This window comes from Phyllostomus discolor, chromosome 1 (genome assembly GCF_004126475.2).
Source record: "Phyllostomus discolor isolate MPI-MPIP mPhyDis1 chromosome 1, mPhyDis1.pri.v3, whole genome shotgun sequence".
NCBI classification, from domain to species: domain Eukaryota; kingdom Metazoa; phylum Chordata; class Mammalia; order Chiroptera; family Phyllostomidae; genus Phyllostomus; species Phyllostomus discolor.
Window position 1 is genome coordinate 157,502,451 of NC_040903.2, and position 27,819 is coordinate 157,530,269.

General features: G+C 35.0%; 1 protein-coding gene and 1 non-coding gene across 5 annotated transcripts in view; both read left to right on the forward strand.

Moving 5' to 3' along the window:
- Window positions 1–27,819, forward strand: part of GOLM2 (golgi membrane protein 2) — a 111,461-nt gene that overhangs the window by 60,854 nt on the left and 22,788 nt on the right. For 3 of the 4 annotated variants that reach the window (XM_028505355.2, XM_036032685.1, XM_028505356.2), the window contains exons 7-8: window positions 3,277–3,375; window positions 6,537–6,707. In XM_028505355.2, coding sequence (XP_028361156.1) covers window positions 3,277–3,375; window positions 6,537–6,707 — 270 coding nt within the window. Of the gene's footprint in view, window positions 1–3,276; window positions 3,376–6,536; window positions 6,708–21,315; window positions 21,384–27,819 lie in introns of those variants that run through there. The other variant, XM_036032699.1, reaches the window with a different exon arrangement.
- On the forward strand, window positions 22,162–22,268 carry LOC114493577. The gene has a single exon (XR_003684211.1). It is a non-coding gene; the product is annotated as a U6 spliceosomal RNA (small nuclear RNA).

Consider the following 27,819-nt stretch of genomic DNA (forward strand, 5'->3'; position numbering starts at 1 on the left):
TGTGCTTGTAAATTACCTGTCATGAAATGGGCAAATGCATTGAAAGAGTCTTAAAAAAAAAATTCACTGAAGCCAAACACAGCCTCTTACAATGCCAGCTGGTACACTGATACAGATGGGTTCCTAGAATCCTCACCTAGCGGGAGAAACCTGTACTACAAGGGGTCTGTTCTCCAGAAGATAATTTTGGGTTTTTTGGGGTTCCCCCTCATATATACGATGGTATTCAATTCTGCCTTAACAAACATGAAATATTGCCATTTGTGGCAACATTGATAGGTCTTGAGCGTATTAGGCTAAATAAGTCAGGTGGAAAAAGACAAGAAGTGTATGATTTCACTCATATGGGATATAAAATAAAAAGCAACAAATGAACAAACAAAATAAACATACAAACTCATAGATACGGACACCAGAATCATGATTGTCGGAGGGAAAGGAGGTGGGGGGAGGATGAAGAGGGTAAAGGGGATCACATACATGTACACTTTGGTGGTAAACACACAATAGAGTATATAGATGTATTATAAAGTATACCTGAAGTTTATAAATATTATTAACCAGTGCTACCCCAATAAATTTAATTTAAAAAAATTTAAAGTAATACAGAGGAAAACAGAAAATAAGTCTGATAAAATAATATATATGATGGGACCTAATTTTGTTTAAGGTATACAAGGTCTGTCCAGAAAGTATCAAGCCATTTACTATGAAAAATAGAGACATTTATGGGAGAAAATACAAGATAAAGAAACACTGTACATAGGACAATGATTTCTCAGTCCCCTTCAAAGTAGGCACCTTGGGACCTCACACAGTTCTCTCAATTGCCATCAGCTGCCCCATCTTATTTTCCTGAATCTTACTGATGGTCTGAAGTCTCTTCCCTTACAAAGATGATTTTAGTTCTGGGAAAAGCCAGAAGTCGCAGGGCCCAAATCTGGGCTGTAATGGGGGCTGAATCACCTGAGTGATTTTATGTTTTACCAAAAAACTCTGTACAAGGTGTGATGCATGAGCCGTGTGTTGTTGTGATTAAGCTGCCAATCACCAGTTGCTCAGATCTGCTGCCTTCTCAATCATCCAAATAGTTTCCGCAGAGGAATGTTCAAGCTTAAAGCAAAATTTAATGCAATTTCATTGCTTTACTTACTCAGTCATTTTGAATGTGATGGCCACACAGTACCCATGCTCACTCATTGGCATCTGCCGCCGCATTGACTAGTACAGTGAAGTCGTCATTGTTCACGTATGCACATTATGGTCCACTCTCCTTGGCTGCCAAGTTACATCAATGTTGCCCAAACTGTTCTCATTATATTAACAATGGTCGTATTTTTTTCTGGACAGACCTCATATAGTATAGTGTACCAGAAAAACCCCACAACACTGAAGAGATATTCTCAAAATGGTAACAGTAGTTTTAAATGGTGAAATGACAGTTATTTTTAAATTTCTTTGTGCTTTTTAATTTTTCCATACTTTCTCTAGGAATATGTATTATGTCAAACTTGAAGAGCTCCATTATTACTGCTCTGCTTCTACTATAACAGATTTAAATTCCTCTGGGTGCTTTCTAAAGTCTCTTTTAATCCAGCTTTTTCCTATCTAAACCATAGTTTTACCTGAAAATAGGCACCATGCTCTTAAACAGGAGGCATTATCATATAAACTAAGGACATGTATGATAACTTCTTGTTTAATAGTGGAGGTACTCTCTCTTGTTTTCTGATTTGTATGGTGCTGGAGCCAGCTATGGTCAAACAGCAATCAAATTTGTAGATCATGACTGACTTCTCTTTCTGAATATATCTACTGGATGCTTAGTGTCCTCAGAGTCTGTTATCAAATCAAAATTGTATGTTAAACCTGACATAGTACTCCTCTTTCAAGATGTTAGCTGATAGTTGTCATTTAGCTGTCTTATGTGCAGAAGTGGGTATTGGGTATTATTGCTGATGGTAGGAACAAGGTAATGGGAACATAATAAGATACAGAAAACCTCAACTTTCTATAAATTTGAGTAGATTGCTTTCTTAGTGAATTTTAAATTTCTTGGGTCCTTAAGTTTAGAGATCTATGTCATAATAAACAAAATTGAGTGATTAAAATAAACTTTGAGGATTATAAAAATTACCCAAGTGTACTAGTTAGGATTGATTAGACTGTGGTGTATTGATTTACAACCCCCAAATTGCAGTGACTTAAAACAATAAAGGTTTGTTTATTGCTCATATGATAGTCTGGTGCAGGTAGGATGTCTCTTTTTGCAGTTCATTTTCAAACAGTGTCCCCTTTCATTATTTGAAGCCACCATCTTCATTTGTAGCCTCCTAAATTGTGGCAAAAAGTGAAGACAGATTATAGGTGATTTGCACAGATTTTATCACCATACTTGAAAGTGTCACATTCTGTTTCACGTACATTCGCATGATTACAACTCAGTCTCGTGGGCCTTAACCACAAGAAAGGCAGATCTTCCCTTGTGCCCAGGAAAAATATAATGAAATAGGATTATATAGCATCATCTCAGCCACCAAAGTTTTAGAACTATAAAATGTGCCACTAACTATATCTTAGAGATGAGCTTTTCTATTTTTCTATCTTTATCTTTCTTCTCTCTAGCTTCCTTCCTTGCTTTCTTTCTTTCTATCATGTTAAGCTGCCCAAGGATGCAGTGGAATTAGTGGTAGTGAGTGAAAATATATCTCTTTCCCTGTTGCCTTCATTTCCTAAGGGAGAAGAAAGTCCCAACTGTAAGTATGTATATTTTTGTTAGTAAAGCCCTGGGTACAGCTTAATTTTCTCTCTTTGAATGTAAAATCTCAACTTGTTGTATCACTCATACTTAGTTTTTATTTAAATCTGAGCAATTTAGAGTAACATATTTTTATTGGTTCACTTAATCTATAAATGTCAAATTTTATTTATGCTATATATATATAAAGGTCTCACTGTATCTGAAGAGATTTTTTACTTACATTCATCAAATCTTAGTTGAGCTCCTCTTATATGCCAGGCACTATTCTAAGTGTTGGGAATATAGTGGTAAACAAGATAGAGTTCCTACTGTCTTATATTCTGTTCATATTTATTGATCACGAAAATTTGTGATAGTGCAATATACCAATTAGTAACCACAAATTAACTATATAAGGATTATAAAATTAGGATAAGTATCATAAGGTTAGTGCAGTGTAAATATATTTATGGTGGTTGGTTTTTTAGAAATCATAAAATCAGTGGGAATAATATGGATCTAATTTTTTCTTTTAGTTTTGAAGAAGCCTCCTGTTTCTGTTTCTCAATATGGAAGTCATCAAGCCATCTCCCATCATGCAACTGGACAACCCCTCTCCCCAAATATGCTTCCAGGTATGAAATCTTATTCTTAAATTTGTACTTGAAAACCAATTTCCTGGTCATGTGTTGTTATGTAATGAATAAAACATGTCATTTAACAGCATAGTGAAGTAGCATTTTTCCAGTTAATGTTATATATTTTCAAATGATGGATAAAAGCTCAGGAAGAAGTAATCATTTAAAAATATATATTGTGCCCTAGTTGGGTAGCTCCTTTGGTTAGAGTGTCATCCAGATATGCCAAGGTTGTAGGTTTGGTCCCCAGTCAGGGCACATGGAAGAGTTAACCAATGAATACATATATAAGTGGAACAACAAATTGATGCTTCTCTCTCTCTCTTTCTCTCTGTCTCTCTCTCTCTTCCTGTCTTTTTAAAATCAATCAATAAATTTTTTAATGCACATTTAATATATTACTAAAAGCAAAAGAATTATTTGTTCTGCCTTTCTGGACTACTTTCCCTTTCATCTCTCTCTGTATGTATTTGCCTTTTTCTTTTTCTTTAAATATATTTTATTGATTATGCTATTACAGTTGTCCCATTTCCCCTCTTCACTCCCTTCCACCCTCCTGTACACCCTGTCCCACCCACTTCCTCCCATTTAGTTCATGTCCATGTGTCGTACTTATAAGTTCTTCAGCTTCTACATTTCTCATACTATTCTTACCCTCCCCCTGTCTATTTCCTACCTACAATCTATGCTACCTATTCTCTGTACCTTTTCCCCCTCTCTCCTCCTCCCACTCCCCTGTTGCTAACCCTCCATGTGATCTCCATTTCTGTGGTTCTGTTCCTGTTCTAGTTGTTTGCTTAGTGTCTTTTGGTTTTGCTTTAGGTGTGATTGTTAATAATTGTGAGTTTGCTGTCCTTTTACTATACATGTTTTTTTTATCTTCTTTTCTTAGATAAGTCCCTTTAACATTTCATAAAATAAGGGCTCAGTGATGATGAACTCCTTTAACTTGACCTTATCTGAGAAGCACTTTATCTGCCCTTCCATTCTAAATGAAAGCTTTGCTGGATAAAGTAATCTGGGATATAGGTCCTTGTCTTTCATGACTTAGAATACTTCTTTCCAGCCCCTTCTTAACTGTAAGGTCTCTTTTGAGAAATCAGCTGACAGTCTGATGGGAACTCCTTTGTAGGTTACTGTCCCCTGATCTCTTGCTGCTTCTAGGATTCTCTCCTTCATTTTTACCTTGGCTAATGTAATTATGATGTGCCTTGGTGTGTTCCTCCTTGGGTCCAACTTCTTTGGGACTCTCTGAGCTTCCTGGCCTTCCTGGAAGTCTATTTCCTTTGTCAGAATGGGGAAGTTCTCCTTTATTATTTGTTCAAATACATTTTCAATCTGTTGCTCTACCTCTTCCCCTTCTGGTACCCCAATAATTTGGATGTTGGAATGTTTAAAGATGTCCTGGAGGTTCCTAAGCTTCTCCTCATTTTTTTGAATTCTTATTTCTCCATTCTTTCCTGTTTGGTTGTTTCTTTCTTCCTTCTGGTCCACTCTATTATTTTGAGTCCCAGTTTCCTTCCCATCACTGTTGGTTCCCTGTGCATTTTTCTTCATTTCTTTTATGTGCATTTTTTCATCTAATTTGCGCCCAAAATCAACCAGTTCTGTGAGCTTCCTGATCACCAGTGTTTTGAACTATGCATCTGATAGGTTATTTATCTCTTGGTCACTCAAAAGGATGAGTTCTGGGGCACTGATTTGTGCTTCTGTTTGAGCCATCTCTCTCTCTCTCTTTTTTTTGGTGGGGGGGGGGGGTCTGGTTGCTTCTGTTATGGTGAAGGGTGGAGCCTTAGGTGTTCACTGGGGCTGGGCACCCCAGTCACTAGATTGTGACATTGTATGTGGGGGCGGGGTGGAGAGGGAACAATGGCGGTAGCTCTGTTCTCCGTGGGATCTCAGTCCCTTCTCTGGGATCCTGGATTGCACGCTCTGCCCTGCTCCACAATCGCCGCCTCACTGTGTCTGCCAGCTGCTGCTTGTGTACTCAGGGTCCACCCACTGCCATCTTGTGTGCCCCAGATGCCTTACGAGCTCCCGGTTGCCTTATGCACCCTGTTCTCTGCACCACGACCCCGCGCCCTGCTGTTTGTCTCTGCCCCTCCTACCAGTCTGGATGAACGGGTCTATTTCAACTTCTTGGCTGTCCAACTTCCATTCAGATAAATTTTCTGTGAGTTCTGGGTGTTATTCTGCCTCTAAATTGTTGTTGTTCCAATCTTGGTTGTGCGTGGAGGTACGGTGTGTCCACCTACACCTCCATCTTGCCATCCTATATTTGTCTTTTCAAAATGTGTTCAAATTTGTCTCACAGAGGCCTTCTATAAATTACTGGGTCCACCTGTCTTAAACTCCCAACTCTGTACTTATGAGTATTTGTTTTCTGAATACCTATTTGTAAATGATCTCCTAAAATGAGGACTGATATAATTAAAATTAATTATAATAAGGATCTAAATCAAGCCTTTGATGAGGAAAAGGGGGTGTGGGGGAAAGAAAGGTTATATATCCAGGAGATTCTAGTAAGAAAAAAATTGGTCCTGGTCACATAGCTCAGTTCATTAGAGCATTGTCTGGATTGACCAAGGTTGCAGGTTCAATCACCTGTCAGGACACATAAAAGAATCAGCCGATGAATGCATAAATAATTGGAACAACAAATCAATGTTTCTCTCTCTCTCTTTTTGTCTTCCCCTCTATCCCCCGCCTTCCTTTCTCTCTAAAATCAATAATTTTTTTTAAATCAAGAGGTAATAGTTGTAATTGTGTAGATGAAAATGACTTAGAGTTTGAAACTTCTAAAAGCTTTACTGTATTTTGGAGATTTCTGACAGCAGTATGTTCTTTGGAGGGAGGAAAAGAGTCATCCAACCCGTATCATTGCCATTTAAATTTTTTAGTTTTTACTATATATCCCTTTGGTAAATAGCTTTATAATTAGTACTGGAGATGCTCATGGGGACTGATTAGTAAACTTCACACAGCTAGAAGCACACTGGTTATAAGATTTGGTTAAAGAAATTATAATAAATATTTTAAGAAAAGAAAGCTTCTTGACTACCCAGTGTCATACTACAGTATGTCTTAACTCTTCTAAGGCAGGTCTTGTGAAATTCTTCTGCAAAGTAAAACCTTAACTTGATGTTTTTCTGTCATAGATTCTCATATAAATCACAATGGAAACCCTGGAACTTCAAAACAGAACCCTTCCAATCTTCTTCAGCGTTTAATTCCAGCCCCAAACTTGGAGAGTGAACCCAGAATTCAAACAGTTATCCTAAAGCAGGCTACCAAGGATAGAGTCGGTGATTTCCATAAGTTGAAACAAAGTAAGAATCAGTTGATGAATATTATGCTGAAAAAATTTCTTTAAATACAATGTTTGTTTATAAGGCCCAATTAAGATCTTTATTATTATAATGAGGTATTATATATCTAACTAATGAATGTATATTAAAGCTATATGCATATTGGCAGAAAGTATAATGGTGATAAAATTTAAAAGAAAAATAAGTTTTAAGTGAATAGAGATCTTAAAGATGATTTTTTTAAAGCTTCTCATGTTTGCCAGTGTTAAATAATAAATTTTAGGTGAGTTCATTTTTAAACAATGCTAGTAGTTCTTATGACTAGGATTTTGTGAGAAAAATATACTTTACTAGGCTAAGTGAATGATTATAAGGAGAAGATGATAAATAGTTTTAAAAAAAGAATTCTGGGAGACATATAGACCTGGTGAGAGTGTCATAGTGGATGGTTCCCTGCTGCTTCCTTTTCATTCCCTTCTACTGCAGGTTACTTCATTTAAGTCTTAGGAGAGAAGTGAAAGAAATTGAACATATTCATAGTACTGTGTAATAAAGTATGAGTGCTTAATTGTTTCAGAGGTATTGAGTTTGATGTATGGACAAGACCTGTTCATTATAACTCTGGTAGATTCTCAGGAACTTAAAAAAAAATTTGGTAGTAGAGAGCATTTGGTGCAGTGCAATGTCTCTTAAACCATATGAGACAGCTCCCTTAAACTATACATTTTTACTGCTTCTGCTTTTCAAGGCTTCTTCCCTCTAACTTCTGAACAAACAGAATGTCTAAAACCTCCAGTTTGCCTTTGTTTGCTTTTTTGATGGGTTCTATGTTCAAAACAGTATCTAGGAAGTATTTGTACAGAGGTTGCTTGTGTGATGAGTACTACACAGTGTTACATTTTTTAAATCTATCCAAGATATGTTTATTGGTCTCATGACAGTTATTCGTATTTCAGGTATATATCAACATATAGTTTGGATGTATTTAATTGACTTTTGTTCCTTGTTATTTGAAAGCATATCTGTGTATTTTGACTAAAATATTATGTGGAAAACGTTTTTATTTTTAAGAACGTGACCAACATTTTAAAATATTTCCTCAAATCTTGTTGGAAGAGTGGTCTGAAAACTTTTATCTCAACAAAAAGAGGTTTAGAGTAAGGGAGTAGCTAAATAATATATCTTAATTTGATCACTTAAGATTTTCTTCTAAATTTATAGTTTATCCTATACTTTTTTTATTTGCCTTACATATTTGGTCATTTGTTTTTTTTACCAATTTTTGGGCAAAGACTATAACTGGAAAATCATTGCCAGGAAGTTATCATTCCCTACAACTTAATTTTAAAAGAGCCTATTGAGTTTTAAATACTCCAAATTCTTTTCAATGTATATATAGGGTTGAAATCAATGTGAGCACTATTTTGTCATTTACTTCTACATTATTTCTTACATACATTTTAACCTATCAGATAGTTACATAGTTGTCTTTTTAAATGTGTGTGTGTGTGTGTGTGTGTGTGTGTATACTCACATATACATATATCCATACATTGTGCTTAGGCAATAATAATGTTCATTTAGCTCTATTCTTTTATTATTTAAATTATTTCATATTCTCTCATATTAGCTGTAGTAACTGAATGTCTTTTCTCAAAGTACTTAATCCTTCTCCCACTTTGGGTGTTCCTTTAAAATTGTATTCCAAACTGAAATGACTAGGTCAAAGTACTTGATTAGCTTTCTAGGTCCTGTTACCTTTTCTCAGATTATTCTCTAGAACAGTTTCACAGTATCACTAGAGATGTTTAAATTTATTTCACTATGACTTGACCACATTTGCATTTTAACTCCTTTATAAGACATTTAGAATATGTTCCTTAAAGATGTTTTAATAAGCATTTACTTTTTTGTGACCTGTCCATTTTTGTAAGAAATTTTACTATAATTATTTCTTGGTATATAAACCATGCATCAGTTTTGACCACTAAGCCTGGTAACTTTGGAAATTAATCCTATATCTTTGTGTCAAATCTTTATAAATAATTGAGATATTCAGACACTTACCTTTTATAAATTACTACCTTTATCATGATTTTTGGCTTCAGTTGCCTTTCTTGACATGAGATTTTATCATGTAAAAGTTTTTTATTAAAATAATGTTTAAATTTTGATAAAATACAGATAAAATTCAGCAAAGTGTTTAATTCAATGGCACTTAGTACATTCCCAGTGTTGTACAGTCATCACAACTGTCTAATTCCAGAACTTTTTCATCACCCTCAAAGAAAACTCTTCCTGTTAAATAGTCACCCCCCATTCCCTCCTACCACTTAGTTCCTAGCAATGGCTAAAGCTGCTTTCTGATTTTATGGATTTACTTATTCTGGATATTTCATATATAGAGAATCACACAATTTGTAGCTTTTTTGTCTGGCTTCCTTCACTTAGCATGCTGTTTTTAAGTTTCAGCCATGTTGTTTCTTTTTATGGCTGGATACTATTCAATTGTATGAATATACTTTGTTCATCCATTCACCCAGTGACCAAAGCAGCTGCACCATTTTACAGTCCCACCAACAATGCATGAGTGTTTCAATTTTCCACATCCTTGTCAACACTTAATATTTTCCTTTTTTTTTTTTAACTATTGCCATCCTAGTAAGTGGTATCATTGTGATCTTCATTTGTGTTTTCCTAATGACTAATGACAATGAGCATTTTTTCATGTACTTGTTTGCCATTTGTTTATCCGCTTTGGAAAAATGTCTCTTCAGCTCTCATGCCCATTTTTAAATTGAGTTGTTTGTCTTTGTTCAATTTTAAGCCTTCTTTATGTATTCTAGATATAAGATTCTCATTATTTTTGCCCATTCTGTGGGTTATCTTTTTACTCTGATAATGTCCTCTGATACAGAAAGTTTTTGAATTTTGAAGTCCAATTTTTTTTATTTTTCTTTTGTTGTTCATACTTTTGGTGTCATGTCTAAGAAATCTTTGCCAAATCAAAGGTTATGAAGATCTCCCGCTATATTTTCTTCTAAGAGCTATATAGTTCTAGCTTTTATTTGTAGGTTTTTAATCTATCTTAAGTTAACTTTTGTATATCATGTGAGGTAAGGATGAAGCTTTATTGTTCTGTATGTGGGTATTTATCCCGGCACTATTTGTTTTAAAATCTTTATTGCATTTTTTCCATTTTCATTTATACTCCTCTCTCTCTATCAATGAACACACTGTTGTCCATTGTCCATGAGTCCTTTTCCAGCACTATTTGTTGAAGAGACTCTTCTTTCCCCCCATTGAACATTCTTGGCATCCTTGTTAAAAATCAGTTGACCAGATACTTGGGTTTATTCTGAACTCTTAATTCTGTTCCATTCAGATCAGATGATAGTAACACACTGTTTAGATTACTTTAACTTTGTAGTAATTTTTGAAATCAGGAATGTGAGTCCTTCTTTATAGCATTTTGACTGTTTGGGATCTCTTAGAATTCCATGTGAATTTAGGATTGCTTGTTTATTTCTACTACAAATGCGGCTGGGATTTTAATAGGAATTGCATTGAATTTATAAATTGCTTTGGGGCACACTCTCATCTAAACAATATTAAGTATTTCAGTCCATGAAAACAGATGTCTTTGCATTTATGTAGGGTATCTTTAATTTCTTTTAGCAATGTTTTTATAGTTTTCAGTGTATAAGTATTATATGTTCTTGGTTAAATTTATTCCTAAGTGTTTTATTCATTTTGATATTATTTCAAATCTAATTAATTTCCTTTTTAGATTTTTTTTGGCTTTTGGTTTTAAATTCTTTTAATGCAATTTTCTAAGAATATGCTAATATTTGATTTCATCTTTGAGATTTAGAATATGGCATTTTATTTTCATATTGTAGAAATAATAGGTGTGCATCAGTGTTACATATATATATTTATCATGTACATTAGCATATATTAACCAGTGTAGATACACGAAGTCAATATTTTTTATATGATACAAATTTTCTATGTCTGTTTTACATCAATTCTATCTTTTTTCTTTTTACCTTTTATCATTCTTTACCCATTTCTCCCATCCCTACCCCCACTCCCTGCCTCTGGCAACTACCAGTGTGTTCTCTGTATCTGTGAGTTTGGTTTATTGTTGTTGTTGTTGTTGTTTTTAGAGTCTACATATAAGAGCATATGGTATTTATATTTTTCTCTGTCTGACTTATTTCCTTAGCATAACACCCTCAGATGCATCCTTTTTGTAAATAGCAAGATTTCATTCTTTTTTTATGGCTGAAAAAATATATATTCACAATTCCTTTTTAAAAATATTTTATTTATTTATTTTTAGAGAGAGAGGAAGGAAGGGAGAAAGAGAGAAAGATCAATGTGTGGTTGCCTCTTGTGTTCCCCCTACTGGGGACCTGGCCTGCAACTCAGGCATGTGCCCTGACTGGGAATTGAACCAGCAACGCTTTGGTTCATAGGCCAGCACTCAGTACCCACTGAGCCACACCAGCCAGGCAATTTCTGTCTTTATGCATTCATTTCTTCATTCATTGATAGACACTTAGGTTGTTTCTGTGGCTTGACTTTTATAAATAAAGCTGCACTGAACATTGGGGTGCATATATCTTGTAAAATTAGTATTGTATTTGTGTGTAATTTCTGGATCCTATGGTAGTTCTGTTTTTCATTTTTTGAGGAGCCTCTGTACCATTTTCCATAGTGACAGTAGCAATTTACATTCTCACCAACAGTGCACAAGGTTTCTCTTTTCTCCACATTTCTTCAATTATGACTGATGTTTGCTTATTGATCTTGTATCCTTCAACTTACTTGAATATGACACAATAGATTTTTATTTGTATGTATTCAAGCATATCCATCTTGACTCTTATGACAAACCTTCATTTCTTTTACAGAAAATCATCAGTCTTTCATTTGGCCATGAATAATACTACTCCATTTTTATTTATTTCCCATTTAATTGGTTATTTAATCTCTTTGGAATTTATAGTGATCCCAAATGATTTCCTCTACTCCCATAACCATCTGTCACAGTATTCTTATTACTTACTTTTACTTTGTGGTATTTACTTCTTGTTTATCACACTATTTCACTATTTATAACCATCTCTAGAATTTTCATTTTATTCTAATTTTTATATTCCTAGCAAATGATTATAATTTTTATACCAATTTTGATGTATGTAGGGCTTTCCTGCACCACCAAGCAGTCCTAAACACCAGATGTCCCACAATTCAACTGAATTCTGACACTGTCTGTCTACCTGAAGTCAGCCTCAGATCTCACAGGTTTGGGCTCAGTCCTTCAAGACTGCCACTCTCACCAGCTTTGCTTTGCAAGTCCAGGTTTTTGCCTGTGCTTCTGACCTTTTGGCTATAGATCTGAGTTTCTAAGATCCCCCTTCTTAGGTCTGATTAATTTGCTTGAGCAGCTGACAGAACTCAGAGAAACATTTTACTAAATAGATTACCTGTTTATTGTAAATGATACAGCTCAGGAACAGCCAGACGGAAGAGATACTTAGGTCAAGATATGGGAAGACAGTGCAGAGCTTCCATGTTACTCCAAGCACTTCACTGCTATCTCCAAATCTCTACCTTTTCACCAATGGAGAAGTGCTCTGATCCCTGTCCTTTGCAGTTTTTATGGAGGCATGGTTGGTTAAATAGTCAGACACTGGTGATTGGTTCTGACACCTAGTCCCTCTCTACTCCCTATAAGTCAGGGGGATGGGACTGAAAGTTCCAATGTCTAATTACTTGGTCAGTTGTGCTAGCAGTCTCATTAACATAACAAAGGCCACCTCGCTTAGGATGTGCCAAGGGTTTAGGAGCTCTGTGCCAGAAAAGGGGATGAAGACCAAATACATGTTTATTATTACAAACCACAACATCACGTATGGGTTTGCAAACTACTGTTTTTATTAAGTTGAGCCTACCTTAAAAATCCTAATTTTTTTCTCTGTTCTTCAGAAGAATTTCACTATTAGTTTGGACTATAACTAGTCCTTAGAAACTTTAGTGTGTATTGAATTAAATCTGCAAATTAAATTGGGCAAAATTATATTACTATCTTTTGTCCTTACATCTAAGACTTCATTTATTCATGCTTCATTGTAGTCTTATACTTTTCTTTGAATAAATATCTGACTTTCCAAGTTAAATTGTTGTTAAAAGATTGAATTTTTTTATCACTTAAAAAGAGAGCATTTTTTCATTGTATTTTCAAGTTATATATCACTATTGCATAGATTATAACTTATCTTTTGGTATTTCTCATTTCTTGAAATGTTAAATTGCTTGTTCATATGTCCAATAAATTCTTTTTATAAGTATTTTAAAAGATATACTATCCTGGTAACTGTGATAGTGATTATATTTAACTGTTTCTTTTCTAGAGGGTAAACTGTATTTAGTCATAAAAGGAAAAGATTTTTTTCGGTGTAGTTTCACCTGATGATTTTCTTCTTTTTTTAGCTTTATAATTTTCTTCTTTGGTTTTATTTCTTCTCAAAATCTTATTTGCCTAAAACAATTCAATATAGTAATAGAATTATTTGAAATAAACTTTTAAGGTACCAGGAACCTGTAGAGATAATTGAATGTTCAAATACTCAGTGTATAGGTAGGTCATTGGGCCAGTAGCACCCCCATCACCTATAATTATTTAAATAATTGCAGGCCCTCTCCTAGGCTTTACTTATATTTACATTAAAGTTTGACACTCTATTCTGATATGATTCCTTCATTTTAAAAACAAGAAAAATTATATCCAGAGGGTTAATTTGCTTGAGGTAAATAGTGGAACAACCAGAACCATTATCTAGATCCCTCATCTTCAGGGTCCCTGCTTTTTCTCTGTATCACAGCACCTCCTCTATACTTTTGAAGTTTGGGGAAATTTTGAATATTTTATTTTCTTGTTCTATTTCCAGCAAATTCATAATCATATTTAAAAGTCGTGCTCTGCTGTCCCCTATTTAATAAACTCCTTATTTATACCAGCTGCACTAAGTCATTCACTCCCTTCTCAAACTACTGCAATCCCTTGAACATACTTTCATTAGTGTATGTGTCATATTACTATGTAATTTACTGCTGTAGGGGAAGAAAGTTTTCTTTGGCCTTCTTAGGGTCCCTGGCTGGGTCTGAAAATTAAACTAACAGATTAATGGGAGAAAAGCATAAAAATTTATTTAATATAAATTTTACATGTCAGGGAACTCCTCATAAGGCAGTGAAGAAAGACCCAAAGAAATGGTTAAACCTGAGTGTTTTTATGCAAAATCTGATGAAGAGTGGAAAGTTGTGGAAAGATATGATAGGACAAAGGGGTGAGCTAAGTGTAGTAAACTAAGGGAAACTTAGCAAGTTTTATTTTTTCCAATTCTTCTCAGTGTTACTCTGTCTTGAATATAAGGATGTTCCTTTCCTTCAGGTACAGGAAAGGTACCTTGCACATGTGGGTTTTATGACTTGCTTCAAGAGAAGATTAGAAAGTCCTTCCTGAATATGCCATTTATCAAATTCCTTCATTTTGAAATACAATAGTTTCTCCTTTTCCATGGCGCATATGTTCCAAGTCCCTAGGGGATACCTGAGACCAGGAGATACACACACACACACACACACACACACACGTATATGTGTATATATGTATATATGTGTGTGTATATATGTATATACATACATAAAATGTTTTTCCTGTGCATACATATCTATGATAAAATTTAATATATAAATTAGATACAGTAAGAGATGAACAGTAACTAATAACAATTATAACAATAACTAATAACAATTATAACAATATACTATAATAAAAGGTATGTGAATGTGGTCTCTTTTTCTCAAAATATCTTATTGTATTATACTCACCTTTTCACTTAAAGGAAACACTTTACAGCTCCTCTTTGGCTTGTTGCCAGCATCACTACTCTTAAACTTTGGGTGATTTTTAAGTAAAACAAGAGTTACTTCAAAACAAGCACTGTGATAGTATAACAGCTGATCAGATAACTGAGATGACTACTAAATGACTAGTGGGTAGCATATACAGTGTGGGTGCACTGGACAAAAAAATGATTCATGACCCTGGTGGGACAGTACAGGGCAGTATGACATTTCATCGCACTATTCAGAGTAGCATACAATTTAAAACTTACAAGTTAGGTATTTTTAGAATTTTCCATTTCATAGTTTTGGACCAAGGTTGACTGTAGGTAATTGAAACACAGAAAGCAAAACTATGAGTAAAGGAGGACTATAGTATTTAATATGGCAAGGTGCCATATTTTGGGGTATTATATCCTGAAGCCCACCAATTCTCTTGTCTGAAACTTCTCCAAGAAATTTCATAGTCCAGAAACTGAGTTGGTAGCTTGTCTCAGAACCCACTGATTCCAGTCTCTCAGTTCTAGGCATTTCTGTGGAAACAAAAGTAAATCATTGGAACAACTATAGGGTTGGGCAAAAGTAAGCTTACAGTTGTTTGTGTGTAAATGAATACAATAATTGATAAATAATAATACAAGGATAAACTTTGTTTCACATATTCACTACTGTAAACCTACTTGTGTCCCACCCTGTAAAAACTCATCTTTTTAGTTCAGAAGGCATGCAATCGAGAAGCTTTTCTAGATGTTGGGCTTAAAGAATCTTCAAATGGAATGAAGACAGGCACTGGCAATATGAGAGATTTTTCTGGTTTACACTTTGAATAGCTCTGGTGATGTCATTAGGTGATCTGGTGAACTTTCTAATTGGCCCATGCAACAGCAGGTACAGTGGTTGTTCATTCATGCGCTATTGGGGTGATTTCTCTAAAGTGTATAGTAAATTGTTCAGCTTCAGCTTGCAGGGATTTTTAGTGCTTCAAAGACAAAGGCAGGGAGAAAAATTGGAAACTTTAATTTGGACATCTGTAGCCAGATATTGGAGGGACATAGAAGGATTCGGGATCCAGTCCAGTTCACAGGTGGGTAACAAAATCTTAAAGACAATAAATAGGATTAGAATGTGTGCTATAATTTTTTACTGAAGCAATATTTCTTTTTCTCTATAGTCATCCTCATTTCTATCAAAGATAGTCTTAAGTAAGACTAATTTCTTTGCAGAGTAAGTGTGGTCTTATGAAACTTGGCCTGATTATTTATTTATAAGTACAGCAAGAATAGTGATTGACCATATAGGTCTTTTGAGTATACTTTGCTGGAACTTTTCATAAGAAAAAATATCAGATTGGACTTTTAAAAGCCTCTGGAGGCTAGGAAGCCAAGCCAAGGACTTCTGTCAGGGTTTACCCATAATACCTGTAGACTTAGGTAAATTCCTCTTTTCTCAAAGTTCCTAAGATAGTCTGAGGTTCCTGAGTCTCAGGAAGTGATGTTCTTTACTCACACATAAAGCTGGGAACCCTGTTCACCAGGTGTAGGTTGGTTTTTGCAAAGGGAGCTTTATAAGTATTGACTCCTTAAAGTCAACCTTAGTTCTGTAAAGCTATATCAGTTTTGGAATTTTGTGTAATTGCAGTCATACAATCAAAATGATTACTTGGTCATAAATGTTATTAATTTATAATTATGAGAATTTTTCTACTTTAAATTTCTTCTAAAATTCTTAGTTCTGACACTTTTAAACTTTTTCTTTTTAAAAAATTGTTTATCAGTTTTAATTTTTTTCAAAAACCAACTAATTTTGCCACTTTTTAATTTCTAATCTTATATTTTATTCTTTGTTACTTGTGACTTATCATTTTATTTCCTTTTTAAACTTTTAGATAGCTATTTAATTCTTTATACTTCTCTTTCTTACTAATATATTTACTTAAACAAACTTATTGAATGTCCATTAGGCAGAATATTATGCATTTATAACCACAATTTTTCCTCTATTGTTTGGTGGTATACCTTAGTTTTAATATATTATTATCCATTTTTACTGTGTTTTAAGAATATCTTGCCATTTTATTCTTATTTTCTTCATTTCTCTCTATGGTTTTAATTGTTCACTTTATTTTTCCTTCTGTATTCAAAATAAGTAAAAGAACCTTTGGAGTAGCAGATAAGGGATAAGCCTATTTCTTCATTAGGGCAATTCAGGCTTATAGAAATGGCCAGGCTTTAGCTGAATTTGAAGAATGTGATCTTGTGTTAGTCTAGATCTATGTGTTTTTGTTTCCAAAACAAGTAGCAAAACAATCTTTTGCAGAAATTGAAAATCACATGTGAGTTTTTTTTTGGTCCACATAGTAATTTTTAAAAATATGAAATAGTTGCCAATATTTAAAAATCAAAAGATTTCACATAAAATTCCTAATATTTAGGTTCTCTTAAACCATAATGTTTGACATAATCACTGGAACTAATTATAACTATTCCCTCAGAATGAGACTAGCTCTGTCGTCCCATTTCTTATAACTCCACTCGGACATAACACATCCATTTATATTACTTGTCTGATTCTTGTAGACGTTCAAACTTGTGGCTCCTTTCTACAGCATGAGACTATACAAGAGAAACCTTGTTCTTAAGCAGGAGCTTAACTATTTGGAATCCATAGCAGTATAGAAAGATACATGAAGTTATACTGAGCCTGAGAGGGAAATATTAACTGAAATTTAGCAGTAAACAGCACCAGACTGAGAAGTGGTATTGAAAAATGGCAAATGAGGAAACTGTGGTCTTAAGAGAAAAGGTACTGCACTAAAAATGCCAAAACACTTACCATCATGACACCTTTGATAGATGGAAAATACAAAGTGGAATAACGGAGTCTGGGAATGTGAAAGAGTCTCTTTTTCTGCCCTACTTGACTGCTTTTACATTACAGAGACAGTACACCTATGGCCTTAGTCTATATCTTTATCTGATTTTATTTCATCTAGAGACTAGATGTATGGAGAGATCAACAAATGCAAATGATAGTAGAAGTGTAAATAGGTGATGAATATAAAAGCACTTGATTCTATACATTCAAAGTGTTATGCTGTTGGAACAAGTTGAAAATCTTATTTTTAAAAATTTTATTTACTTATTTTAGAGAGGGAGGAAAGGAGAGAAACATTGATTTGTTGTTTCACTTATTTATGCATTTATTGGTTGATTCTTATATGTGCCCTGACTAGGGATCAAACTTGCAACCGTGGCTTATAAGGATGCAACTGAGCTGCCCAACCATGGCTGAAAATTTTATTGAAAGTATTGATTATTACATATGGGGGCAAAAAACTCACTATACACAGTAATCATCACAGATCTTTTGGCAGTTTTAAATTCAGTATTTTTGTTTTATAGATTAATATATCATAGTCATATATTTATAAAGATAGGCACTTTTTCATAAACTTAACTTTGTATTGCCATATCATATATAAATGGCTAGATGGTTTTGGCATGTTTTTCTGTATTTGGAAGATATATATGGCTTGGGTTAACTGCAAATGTAGAATGTAGGCCCTGGCTGTGTGCCTCACTTGGTTGGAGTGTCACCCATATACTGAAAAGTTGCCAGTTTGATCCCCTCTCAGGGTGTATACCTAGGTGGTGGGTTCTATCCCCTGTTCAGTTGCATATGGGAGACACCTGATCATTGTTTCTCTCTCTCTCTCCCCCCATCCCTTTCTCTCTAAAATCAATAAAAACATATCCTTGGGTGAGAATTTAAAAAAATAAAATGTAGAATGTAGGCTGTATGGTGACACAAAATATTGTTTGAGGGATACTTAGTTTAAAGTATCCTGGAGGCACATTTTGAAGAAATAGTCAGACACTGTCCAAAGTAGTTGAAATTGAGAATCCATGGACTCCCCACCTGTTTTTCAGGTAAGAAGAGCATAGCCTACCTATCTAGTTGCCTTGAGTAGAGAAAATGGTTCATTTCAAATGTCAGCCCCATACTGAAGGTCACAAGGACAGATACTCCAAATTATAGGTGGTTATTATTGATCAAGCTGATCTCATATGGACTTTTCTGTATAGCGTGCTCCAGGGTGAATAGCAGGAGGGATTTATTTATTTAACTGTGGTTAATGATTCTTCTGAACAACGTTGGAGAGACAAGCTAGTGATCATAGAGTACACAATTTTCTTTTTAAAACATTTCAAAAAATATTTTTTTAATTTATTTTTAAAAAGAAGGGAAGGAAGGAAGAAAGGGAGAGAAACATTTATCAGCTTCCTCTAGCATGCATCTTAACCAGGGACAGGACCTGCAACCCAGGCATGTGCCCTGGCCAGGAATCAAACCAATGACCTTTTGGTTTGCGGGACAATGCCCAGCTGAGCCACACTGGTCAGGGTTTAAAAAAAAAAAAAGTATTGATTTCAGAGGGGGCGGGGGGAGGAAGAGAGAGAGAGAAACACAATTTGTCGTTCCACTTGATTATATATCATTGGTTGTTTCTTGTATGTTTCCTGACTGGGGATCAAACACCCATCATTGGATATTGAGATGATGCTCTAACCAACTGAGCTACTTGACCAGGACCAACTTTTTTTTAATGTATGGATCTTTTAAAAATATTTTCAACCTCTGGTTCAAATGGCTTATAGTAAGTTCACTTTTGTCATATCCACTCTGCTCACACATATAATGATAGACAAAATGTGAAAAAGAGAGAACTAAAAGGATATTGATAATCTTAAAAACACACTAAACATTTCTGTGGTCAAGAAATGGTACAAAAATACAGAATAATGGAAGGATTTGAATGATTGGACCTATTAGGTTCCAGGTCTGGAAATGCACGTTTCCTGGAATTAGGCTCTTAAGAGCCAAATAAATAATAAATTGGACCCACTTATAATTATAACAGGCTTATTACTTAAAGCCAGGACCTGATTATTGCCCCATCTCCCTTGGCAGAACATACAGAAAATAGAGCTATTGCTGACTGCCACTGAGGACTACAATGTTTAGCAACCTGAAGGCTTATGGAGTTAGGAACTTAAAATCACAGCCCTGTGACCATGCACTAAATTACACCACCATTGGTTCTATACTGAATATGTGTTCTCTCCAGTAGTATCATGGGATAGAAACTGAGATGTGATTGTAACAGCTCACCTAGACTGTGTAACTGGGTGAAAGCATCTTTAAAATGACCACTAGATAAACCCTAGCTGGGCGCTTATCTGGTTAGAGTATCATCCAATATGCCAAGGTTGTGGATTCAATGTCTGGTTGGGGCACATACAAGAAGCAAACCAATGAATGCAGAAATAAGTGGAATGAATTGAGGTTTCTCTCTCTCTTTCTCCCCTTCTGTCCTCTCTCTAATATATATATATTTACATATATATACATAATGTAAAATGACTAGATAATATGAGTGAACACAGGGGAAAAAAGAGAAAAAAAACATAAATACCCACACACACTGAAAATTAGTCAGCAAACCAAAACTCTAAAACTATGAGAAATATTAATGCTAAGACAGATAGCCAAAATATCAACAATTGAAACATGAAAATAATTTTATGTAATGCTCTACTATAAAATAAATATGTTTAAGGGTGCTCAAAGAGATAGATGAAGGCATAACCTTCTCAAAAAAAGAAGAATTTAAGAAACAGGCAGGAATAACCCTGGCTGGAGTAGCTCAGTGGATTGAGCGCAGGCTGCGAACCAAAGTGTCGCAGGTTTGATTCCCAGTCAGGGCACATGCCTGGGTTGCAGACCATAACCCCCAGCAACCGCACATTTGATGGTTTCTCTCTCTCTCTCTATCTCCCTCCCCTCTCTAAAAAATAAATAAATAAATAAAATCTTAAAAAAAAAAACAGGCAGGAATAAAACAAAACAGGTAGATATAAAAATCAATTATACGCCCTGGCTGGCGTAGCTCAGTGGGTTGAGCGCGGGCTGCGAACCAAAGTGTTGCAGGTTTGATTCCTAGTCAGGGTACATGCCTGGGTTGCAGGCCACGGCCCCCAGCAACCTCACATTGATGGTTCTCTCTCTTTCTCTATCTCCCTCCCTTCCCTCTCTAAAAATAAATAAATAAAATCTTTTTAAAAAATCAATTATACATTTTACAGATGAAAAATACAATCATTGAGATAAATCAGTGTCTGAGATGGTAGACCAGGGACATAGTTGACTAAAGTAATTTGACAACTTATCTTGAGATATCAGAATATAGCACAGAATGACAGAAACAGATGACAGATAGATTTAGAAGCAAACATATATCATATATATGACAGATGTAAGAGAAACAGAAGATGTATGTATGCCTGATAGGAATTTTAGGTAGAGAATGGAGGGAATAATCAATTCTTGAAAAGAATTTTGGAGTATTTGAAGAGCTCAGAATTTTTTGCAATTAAAGGAAGACATTAGTTCTCAGATAAAATTTTCCTGCTGAGTGTCAAGTAGGATATATGAAGAAAGTCTTTGCTTTTAAGCATTGTAGGAAAACATCAGAGTATCCAAAAATTAAGGAAAAAATGTAAATGATGCTAGAAAATATAGATTATTTCCAAGGACCGACAATTACATTCAAAGCAGATTTTTTATCAGCAAATCGAATGCCAGAAGATAAATGATTAATATCTTCACGTGATAATTGGAAAATAATCAAAATAGAATCTTATGCCAGATAATGAAGAAAACAAGGGCAAAGTGAAGACATACTCAATTACAAAAGCCTGAGTTTACCTCTCATAGACCCTCAATGAAAGAAGAGTAAAGATTATTCTTTAGTAAAAAGAAAATGTAACAGTGACAAAATAATGGGAACTCAAGTCAATCAAAGCTGTTGGTAAATTTAATTTCTTAAAAAACTATTTTTGTGTTAAGACAGCAAAAACAATAAACAATAATAAAAGGTAGGGTGTTCAAAGGTAAAATGAGAAGATTCGTGTCTTGTGTAGAAAGAGGACAGAAATATTAAATACTTTGAAATTTTGTTAGAAAAATTTATGAAGTAGATATATTTCAAATTTAAGGATAATCACTAAAATAATTGAAATACAGTCTACTGCTTTCATCCAACAGTGGATAGAAGAGGATGAGAAGGTAATATTGAAAGAAAGGAAGAAATAACAAAGAAGTGAGTCTAAACAGTAAAATCAAAGAAATAAAGTATCAAGTACTACAAAAAACATAAATATAAATAGATTAAAATTATCTCTTTAAAAACAGACAATAAAAGGACACAAAAACTTAGCTACAGTATATAGCATTTACAACTTAATCTTAAATACCTACATGTAGAAAATGTAAAACTAAAAGGACTATAGAAGATATTTCTCACTTCTGGGTATATATCCAAAAGAATTGAAAACAGGTACCCAAATAGATATTTATACACCCATTATTCATTATATCATTGTTTACAGTAGCCAAAAGTGGAAGCAACCCAAGTGTTTATCAACAAATAAATGCATAAACAAAATGTACATATGTACAATGGAATATTATTCATTCTTAAAAAGGAAGGGAAGTGCTTGCTTTGGCAGCATACATACTAAAATCGGAGTGATATGGAGAAGATTAGCATAGCTCCTGCACAAGGGTGACATGCAAATTCATGAAGCATTACATATTTTTGAGCAAAAAAGAAGAAACTCATGGACATAGACAACAGTGTAGTGATTGCTGGTGGGTGGGGGGTATAAGGGTATTAAGTGGTAATGGAAAAAAAACAATCAAGATTAAATAAAAGCAAATAAAAAGGAAGGGAATATGGACATGTGATACAACATAGGTGAACCTTGAAGTTACTGTGCTAAGTGAAATAAACCAGCCTTAAAAGGACAAATACTTTTAAAATTCCACTTACAAAAAAAAAAGGCGGGAGAAGCCCGGGCAGGATTGAAGCTGCTCCTTTGAATTTGCAATTCAATGTGCTACGCACCACAGGGCCTGGTAATAAGAAGAATTACCCTCTGTCTTTAGATTTACAGTCTAATGCCTATCTCGGCCATATTACCTATGTTCATTTCCCGTTGACTCTTCTCAACAAACCATAAAGATATCGGCACCCTGTATCTCCTATTCGGTGCCTGAGCAGGTATAGTAGGAACTGCACTAAGCCTCCTCATCCGTGCTGAACTCGGTCAACCTGGAGCCCTGCTAGGAGATGACCAAATCTATAATGTTATCGTTACGGCTCATGCTTTCGTAATGATTTTCTTCATAGTAATGCCTATCATAATTGGGGGGTTCGGCAACTGACTAGTCCCTCTAATAATTGGAGCTCCCGATATAGCATTCCCCCGAATAAACAATATAAGCTTTTGACTCCTACCTCCTTCTTTCCTACTACTGTTAGCTTCATCTACAGTCGAAGCGGGGGTTGGCACTGGTTGAACAGTTTATCCACCACTAGCAGGAAATCTTGCACACGCAGGGGCCTCTGTTGATCTAGCAATCTTCTCCCTACACCTAGCAGGGGTTTCTTCTATTCTAGGGGCTATCAACTTTATCACCACAATTATTAATATAAAACCTCCCGCTCTATCCCAATATCAAACTCCCCTGTTTGTATGATCTGTCCTAATCACAGCCGTCCTTCTGCTACTATCTCTTCCTGTCCTGGCAGCCGGCATTACCATGCTTCTAACAGATCGAAACCTCAATACCACATTCTTTGATCCGGCCGGAGGAGGAGACCCTATCCTATATCAACATTTATTCTGATTTTTTGGTCACCCCGAAGTATATATTCTTATTTTACCAGGATTTGGGATTATCTCCCATGTTGTAACTTACTACTCAGGCAAGAAAGAACCTTTCGGGTATATAGGAATAGTATGAGCTATAATATCTATTGGATTTCTAGGCTTTATCGTGTGAGCCCATCATATATTTACAGTCGGAATGGACGTAGACACGCGGGCATACTTTACATCTGCTACTATAATTATTGCTATTCCTACTGGAGTAAAAGTATTCAGCTGATTAGCCACTCTACATGGGGGCAACATCAAATGATCCCCAGCCATGCTTTGAGCACTTGGTTTCATTTTCCTCTTCACAGTAGGGGGCCTTACAGGGAGTACCTAGAGTAGTCAAATTCATAGACACTAAAAGTAAGTGGTGGTTGCCAGAGGCTTCGTAGGGAAAGAGAGTTATTAGTTAATGAATACAGAGTTTCAATTTGGGAAGATGGAAAAAGTTCTGGACATGGATGGTGGTGATTGTTGCACAACAGTGTTAATGTGTTTAATGCCACTGAACTATACACTTAAAAATGGTTAAGATGGACATTTTATGTAATGTAGAGTTCATAATTTTTTAAAGATATTCCTTGGTGAGACAGCAAACTCATAATTATTAACAACCACACCTAAAACAAAAACAAAAACAAACTAAGCACGCAACTAGAACAGGAACAGAACCACAGAAATGGAGATCACATGGAGGGTTAGCAACAGGATAGTGGGAGGAAGAGAGCCAGGAAAGGTACAGAGAATAAGGAGCATAGATGGTAGGTAGAAAATAGACAGAGGGAAGGCAAGAATAGTATGGGAAATGTAGAAGCTAAAGATCTTATAACACATGGACATGAACTAAAGGGGGGGAATATGGGTGGGAGAGGGTGTGCAGGGTGGAGAGTAATGAAGGGGGGGGGGAAATGGGACAACTGTAATAGCATAATCAATAAAATATATTTAAGAAAAGAAAAACAAAAAAAAACCCCTAAAGAATAAATCACATGTACCTAAAAAAAGAGATATTCCTTGGTGAAAATTAATAAAAATAAAGCTGTGTTGTAAAGTATTTACAGATGAAAAGTAGATTTTAAGTGTAAAAGAAAAAATGAAAGTATAATCCCTAATAACAAGAGGAACTATCTACTCTAAAGAGGAAATAAAAGGAAATAATCATTGAAAAATAGCTAGTAAATAGAGGGGAAAAAACTGACACAATGTCAAGAAGTAATTGACAACTACATGATTAATGTGAAATATTTTAACATACTTCCATTAAAACTTATAAAAAGCCAAGACTATAGAAACTTTGAGGCAAAAATTACCAAGTTTATTCAAGTATATAAATGTTTATACATCCTTAATAAAGAGAAAGACATTTTTCAGGTATACATGGAATAATTACATAAATTAGCTTGATACTAGGTCCCAAAGAATCTTAATACATTTCAAGCAATTTATATCATAAACATTGTTTTAAAAACTTCTACATTATAAACTTTAAAAATTCAATCCTCAGTAACTTCTTGGGATTTATAATGGACATTTCAAAATTTACAGACTGAACAATAATATAAATACCACACATCTCAAAATGTGAAGGATACCTCTGAAGTAGTATTTATAGCTAAGTTTATGACCTCAAAAGCACTAAGAAAAAAATCTAAAAATCAAATGAGTTGAATTCAACTAAAAAATAGTAGTAGTAATAATAGAAGTGGTGGTAGTAGTTGTACTACTGCCACTAATGATGGTAATACTAATAATAGCTAACATTGGAGTAGTTAATATGTACCAATTGCTGTCCTAAACTGTTTGTATATAGAAACACAACAAACCCATGTGTAAGTACTATCATTATTCCCATTTCATAGATTGGAAACAGACCTAGGACGTTTCATGACACTTCCAAGATTACTTAGCTAGTAAATAGCTGAGTTGAGATTAGGTCTCAGATAATCTGGCTTGAGAGAAAAGATTCACCTAAAGAAAGTACAGGGGAACCCTGGCTGGTGTGGCTCAGTGGTTGAGTGCAGGCCTAGGAATCAAAGGGTCATCAGTTTGATTCCCACTCTAGGGCACATTCCTGGGTTGCAACCAGGTCCCCAGTAGGGAGCGGGCAAGAGGCAACCACACATTGATGTTTCTCTCCCTCCTGTTCCCTGTCTAAAAAGTAAATAAATAAAATATTTTTTAAAATAAAATAAAATAGTTCATATCTTAAAAAGAGAATGTATAGGGAAGAAAAAATTAAAGACAAAGGCAGTCATTAATGAAATGGAAGATAAAGAATTAATTAGGAGCAAAAAAACCCCCGATAAGCAAAACTCTAGTAATACTAATGAAGAAAAATAAAAAAGGTAAATAGTATTGAGAACAACAAAGAATGTATAACTTAAATCACAGGAAAATATTACCTAAAATTTTGACAATAAATTTCAAAACTTATATCAAATGTATAATTTTCTGTAAAGTTATTAATTACCAAAATTGGCTCAAGAAGATTTGAAAACCTGAATAAACCAATAACCACAAAGTTCAATAGGTAATCAAAAGTTTGACTACATCCCAAAAGACACACTGCTAGAAGTAATAACAGAAGTTGGCTAGGTTACTGAGTTCAGGATCACTACATGAAATTGATAATGATGTCGACAAAACCAAAAATTGATTCTTTGAAGAGTAAAAATAAGATCCCTAGCACAGATCAAGACAGAGATAGCACAAATTGCCAATATTAAGAATGAAAAAAAGATTGTTAATGTAGATCCTATGGATAACAATATTAGAGGATATTAAATGCGGTATTGTGAATTAGTGCCAAAATAATTGGAAATTTAGAATAAATGGACAATATCCTAGGAAAACACCTTTATACAAGAATTATGGAAAATCTGAATAGTTCCATGTGTATTTAAGATCTTGAAACTGTAATTTAAAACCTTCTCTTAATGAAATTTTCATGCCCAAATGATTTTGTTGCTGAATTCTTCTAAACATTTAAGGAAGAAATACGACCAATTTAATATAAACTCTTCCAAAGAATAGAAAAGGAAGAAACACTCCTAACTCGTTTTATGAAGTCAGCATAAGTTGGACAGCAACACTAAGAATGTTATGAGGAAGGAAAATTACATTACAGTCCCTCTTAATGTAGAATAAAATATTAGCAAATCAAATATACAGATAAATATGATATACGTGATGACTGTGTTAGATTTATTCTCAAATGCAAGGTAATATTTGAAAAGCAGTCTATGTAATCTACCACTTTAACAAAATATATGAGAAAAATCAAATAGTAATCTTTGTAGTTGCAAACATTTGAGGAAATTTAATGTGTATTCATGATAATCAACAAACTAAACTGGAATTACAAGGAAAATTCTTCAATCTGATAGAGTATCTACAAGAATCCAGGGACTTCTGGCCAACATGGAGGCGTAGGTAGATATTCTTTGCCACCTTAAATAACCAAAAGAAGGACAACAAATTTAAAAACAAAAAATAATCAGACCTGCCAGAAAATAGAACTGTATGAAAGTCTGACAACCAAGGAGTTAAGAAGAAACATTCATCCAAATTGGTAGGAGAGGAGGAGACATGCAGCCACAGTGTATAGTACTTGCAGCAAGGCAGCAGCTGGAGGACTGGGGCAGGTGAGGTGGTGGCTGGTGGACTAGCGTTCCCACATTTGCGTGCAGATAAACCAGGAGGAACAATGGGGGATCCCAGCAGACCATGCATCCTATGGTTCCAGAGTGAGGAAATAAAGCCTCAAAACCTCTGACTGAAAAAACCTGTGGGGGTTGAGGTGGCAGAAGAAACTCCAAGCCTCACAGGAGAGTTCACTGGAGAGACCCACAAGGTCCTAGAAGGTACATAAAACCACCCACCTGGGAATTAGCACCAGAAGGGCCCACTTTTCTTATGGGTAGAGGAGGAAGGGACTGAAAGTCGGCTGATAGCTGAGCAAGTGGCATTGTTCCCTTTGGGACTCCTCCCCCAATACAGTGAGACAAAGCAGTGACTTGGGTTACCCTGCCCTTGTAAATACCTGAGCTCCACCCCTTACTATGTAACAGGTGGCCAAGACAAAAAAATATGGCCCAAATGAAAGAACAGATCAAAACCAGAGAAAAAGAACTAAGTGAAGAGGAGACAGCCAACCTATCAGATGCAGATTTCAAAACACTGGTAATCAAGATGCTCACAAAAATGGTTGAGTATGGTCACAAAACAGAAGAAGGCTATGAAAACTGATATAAAGGAAAATGTACAGGGAGCCAACAGTGAAGGGAAGGAAACCGGGACTGAAATCAATGGTTTGGAGAAGGAAGACACATTCAACCAGAACAGAAGGAAGAAATAAGAATTTAAAAAACAAAAACAAAAACGAGGAAAGGTGTAGGAACCTCCAAGACAACTTTAAACTTTCCAACATC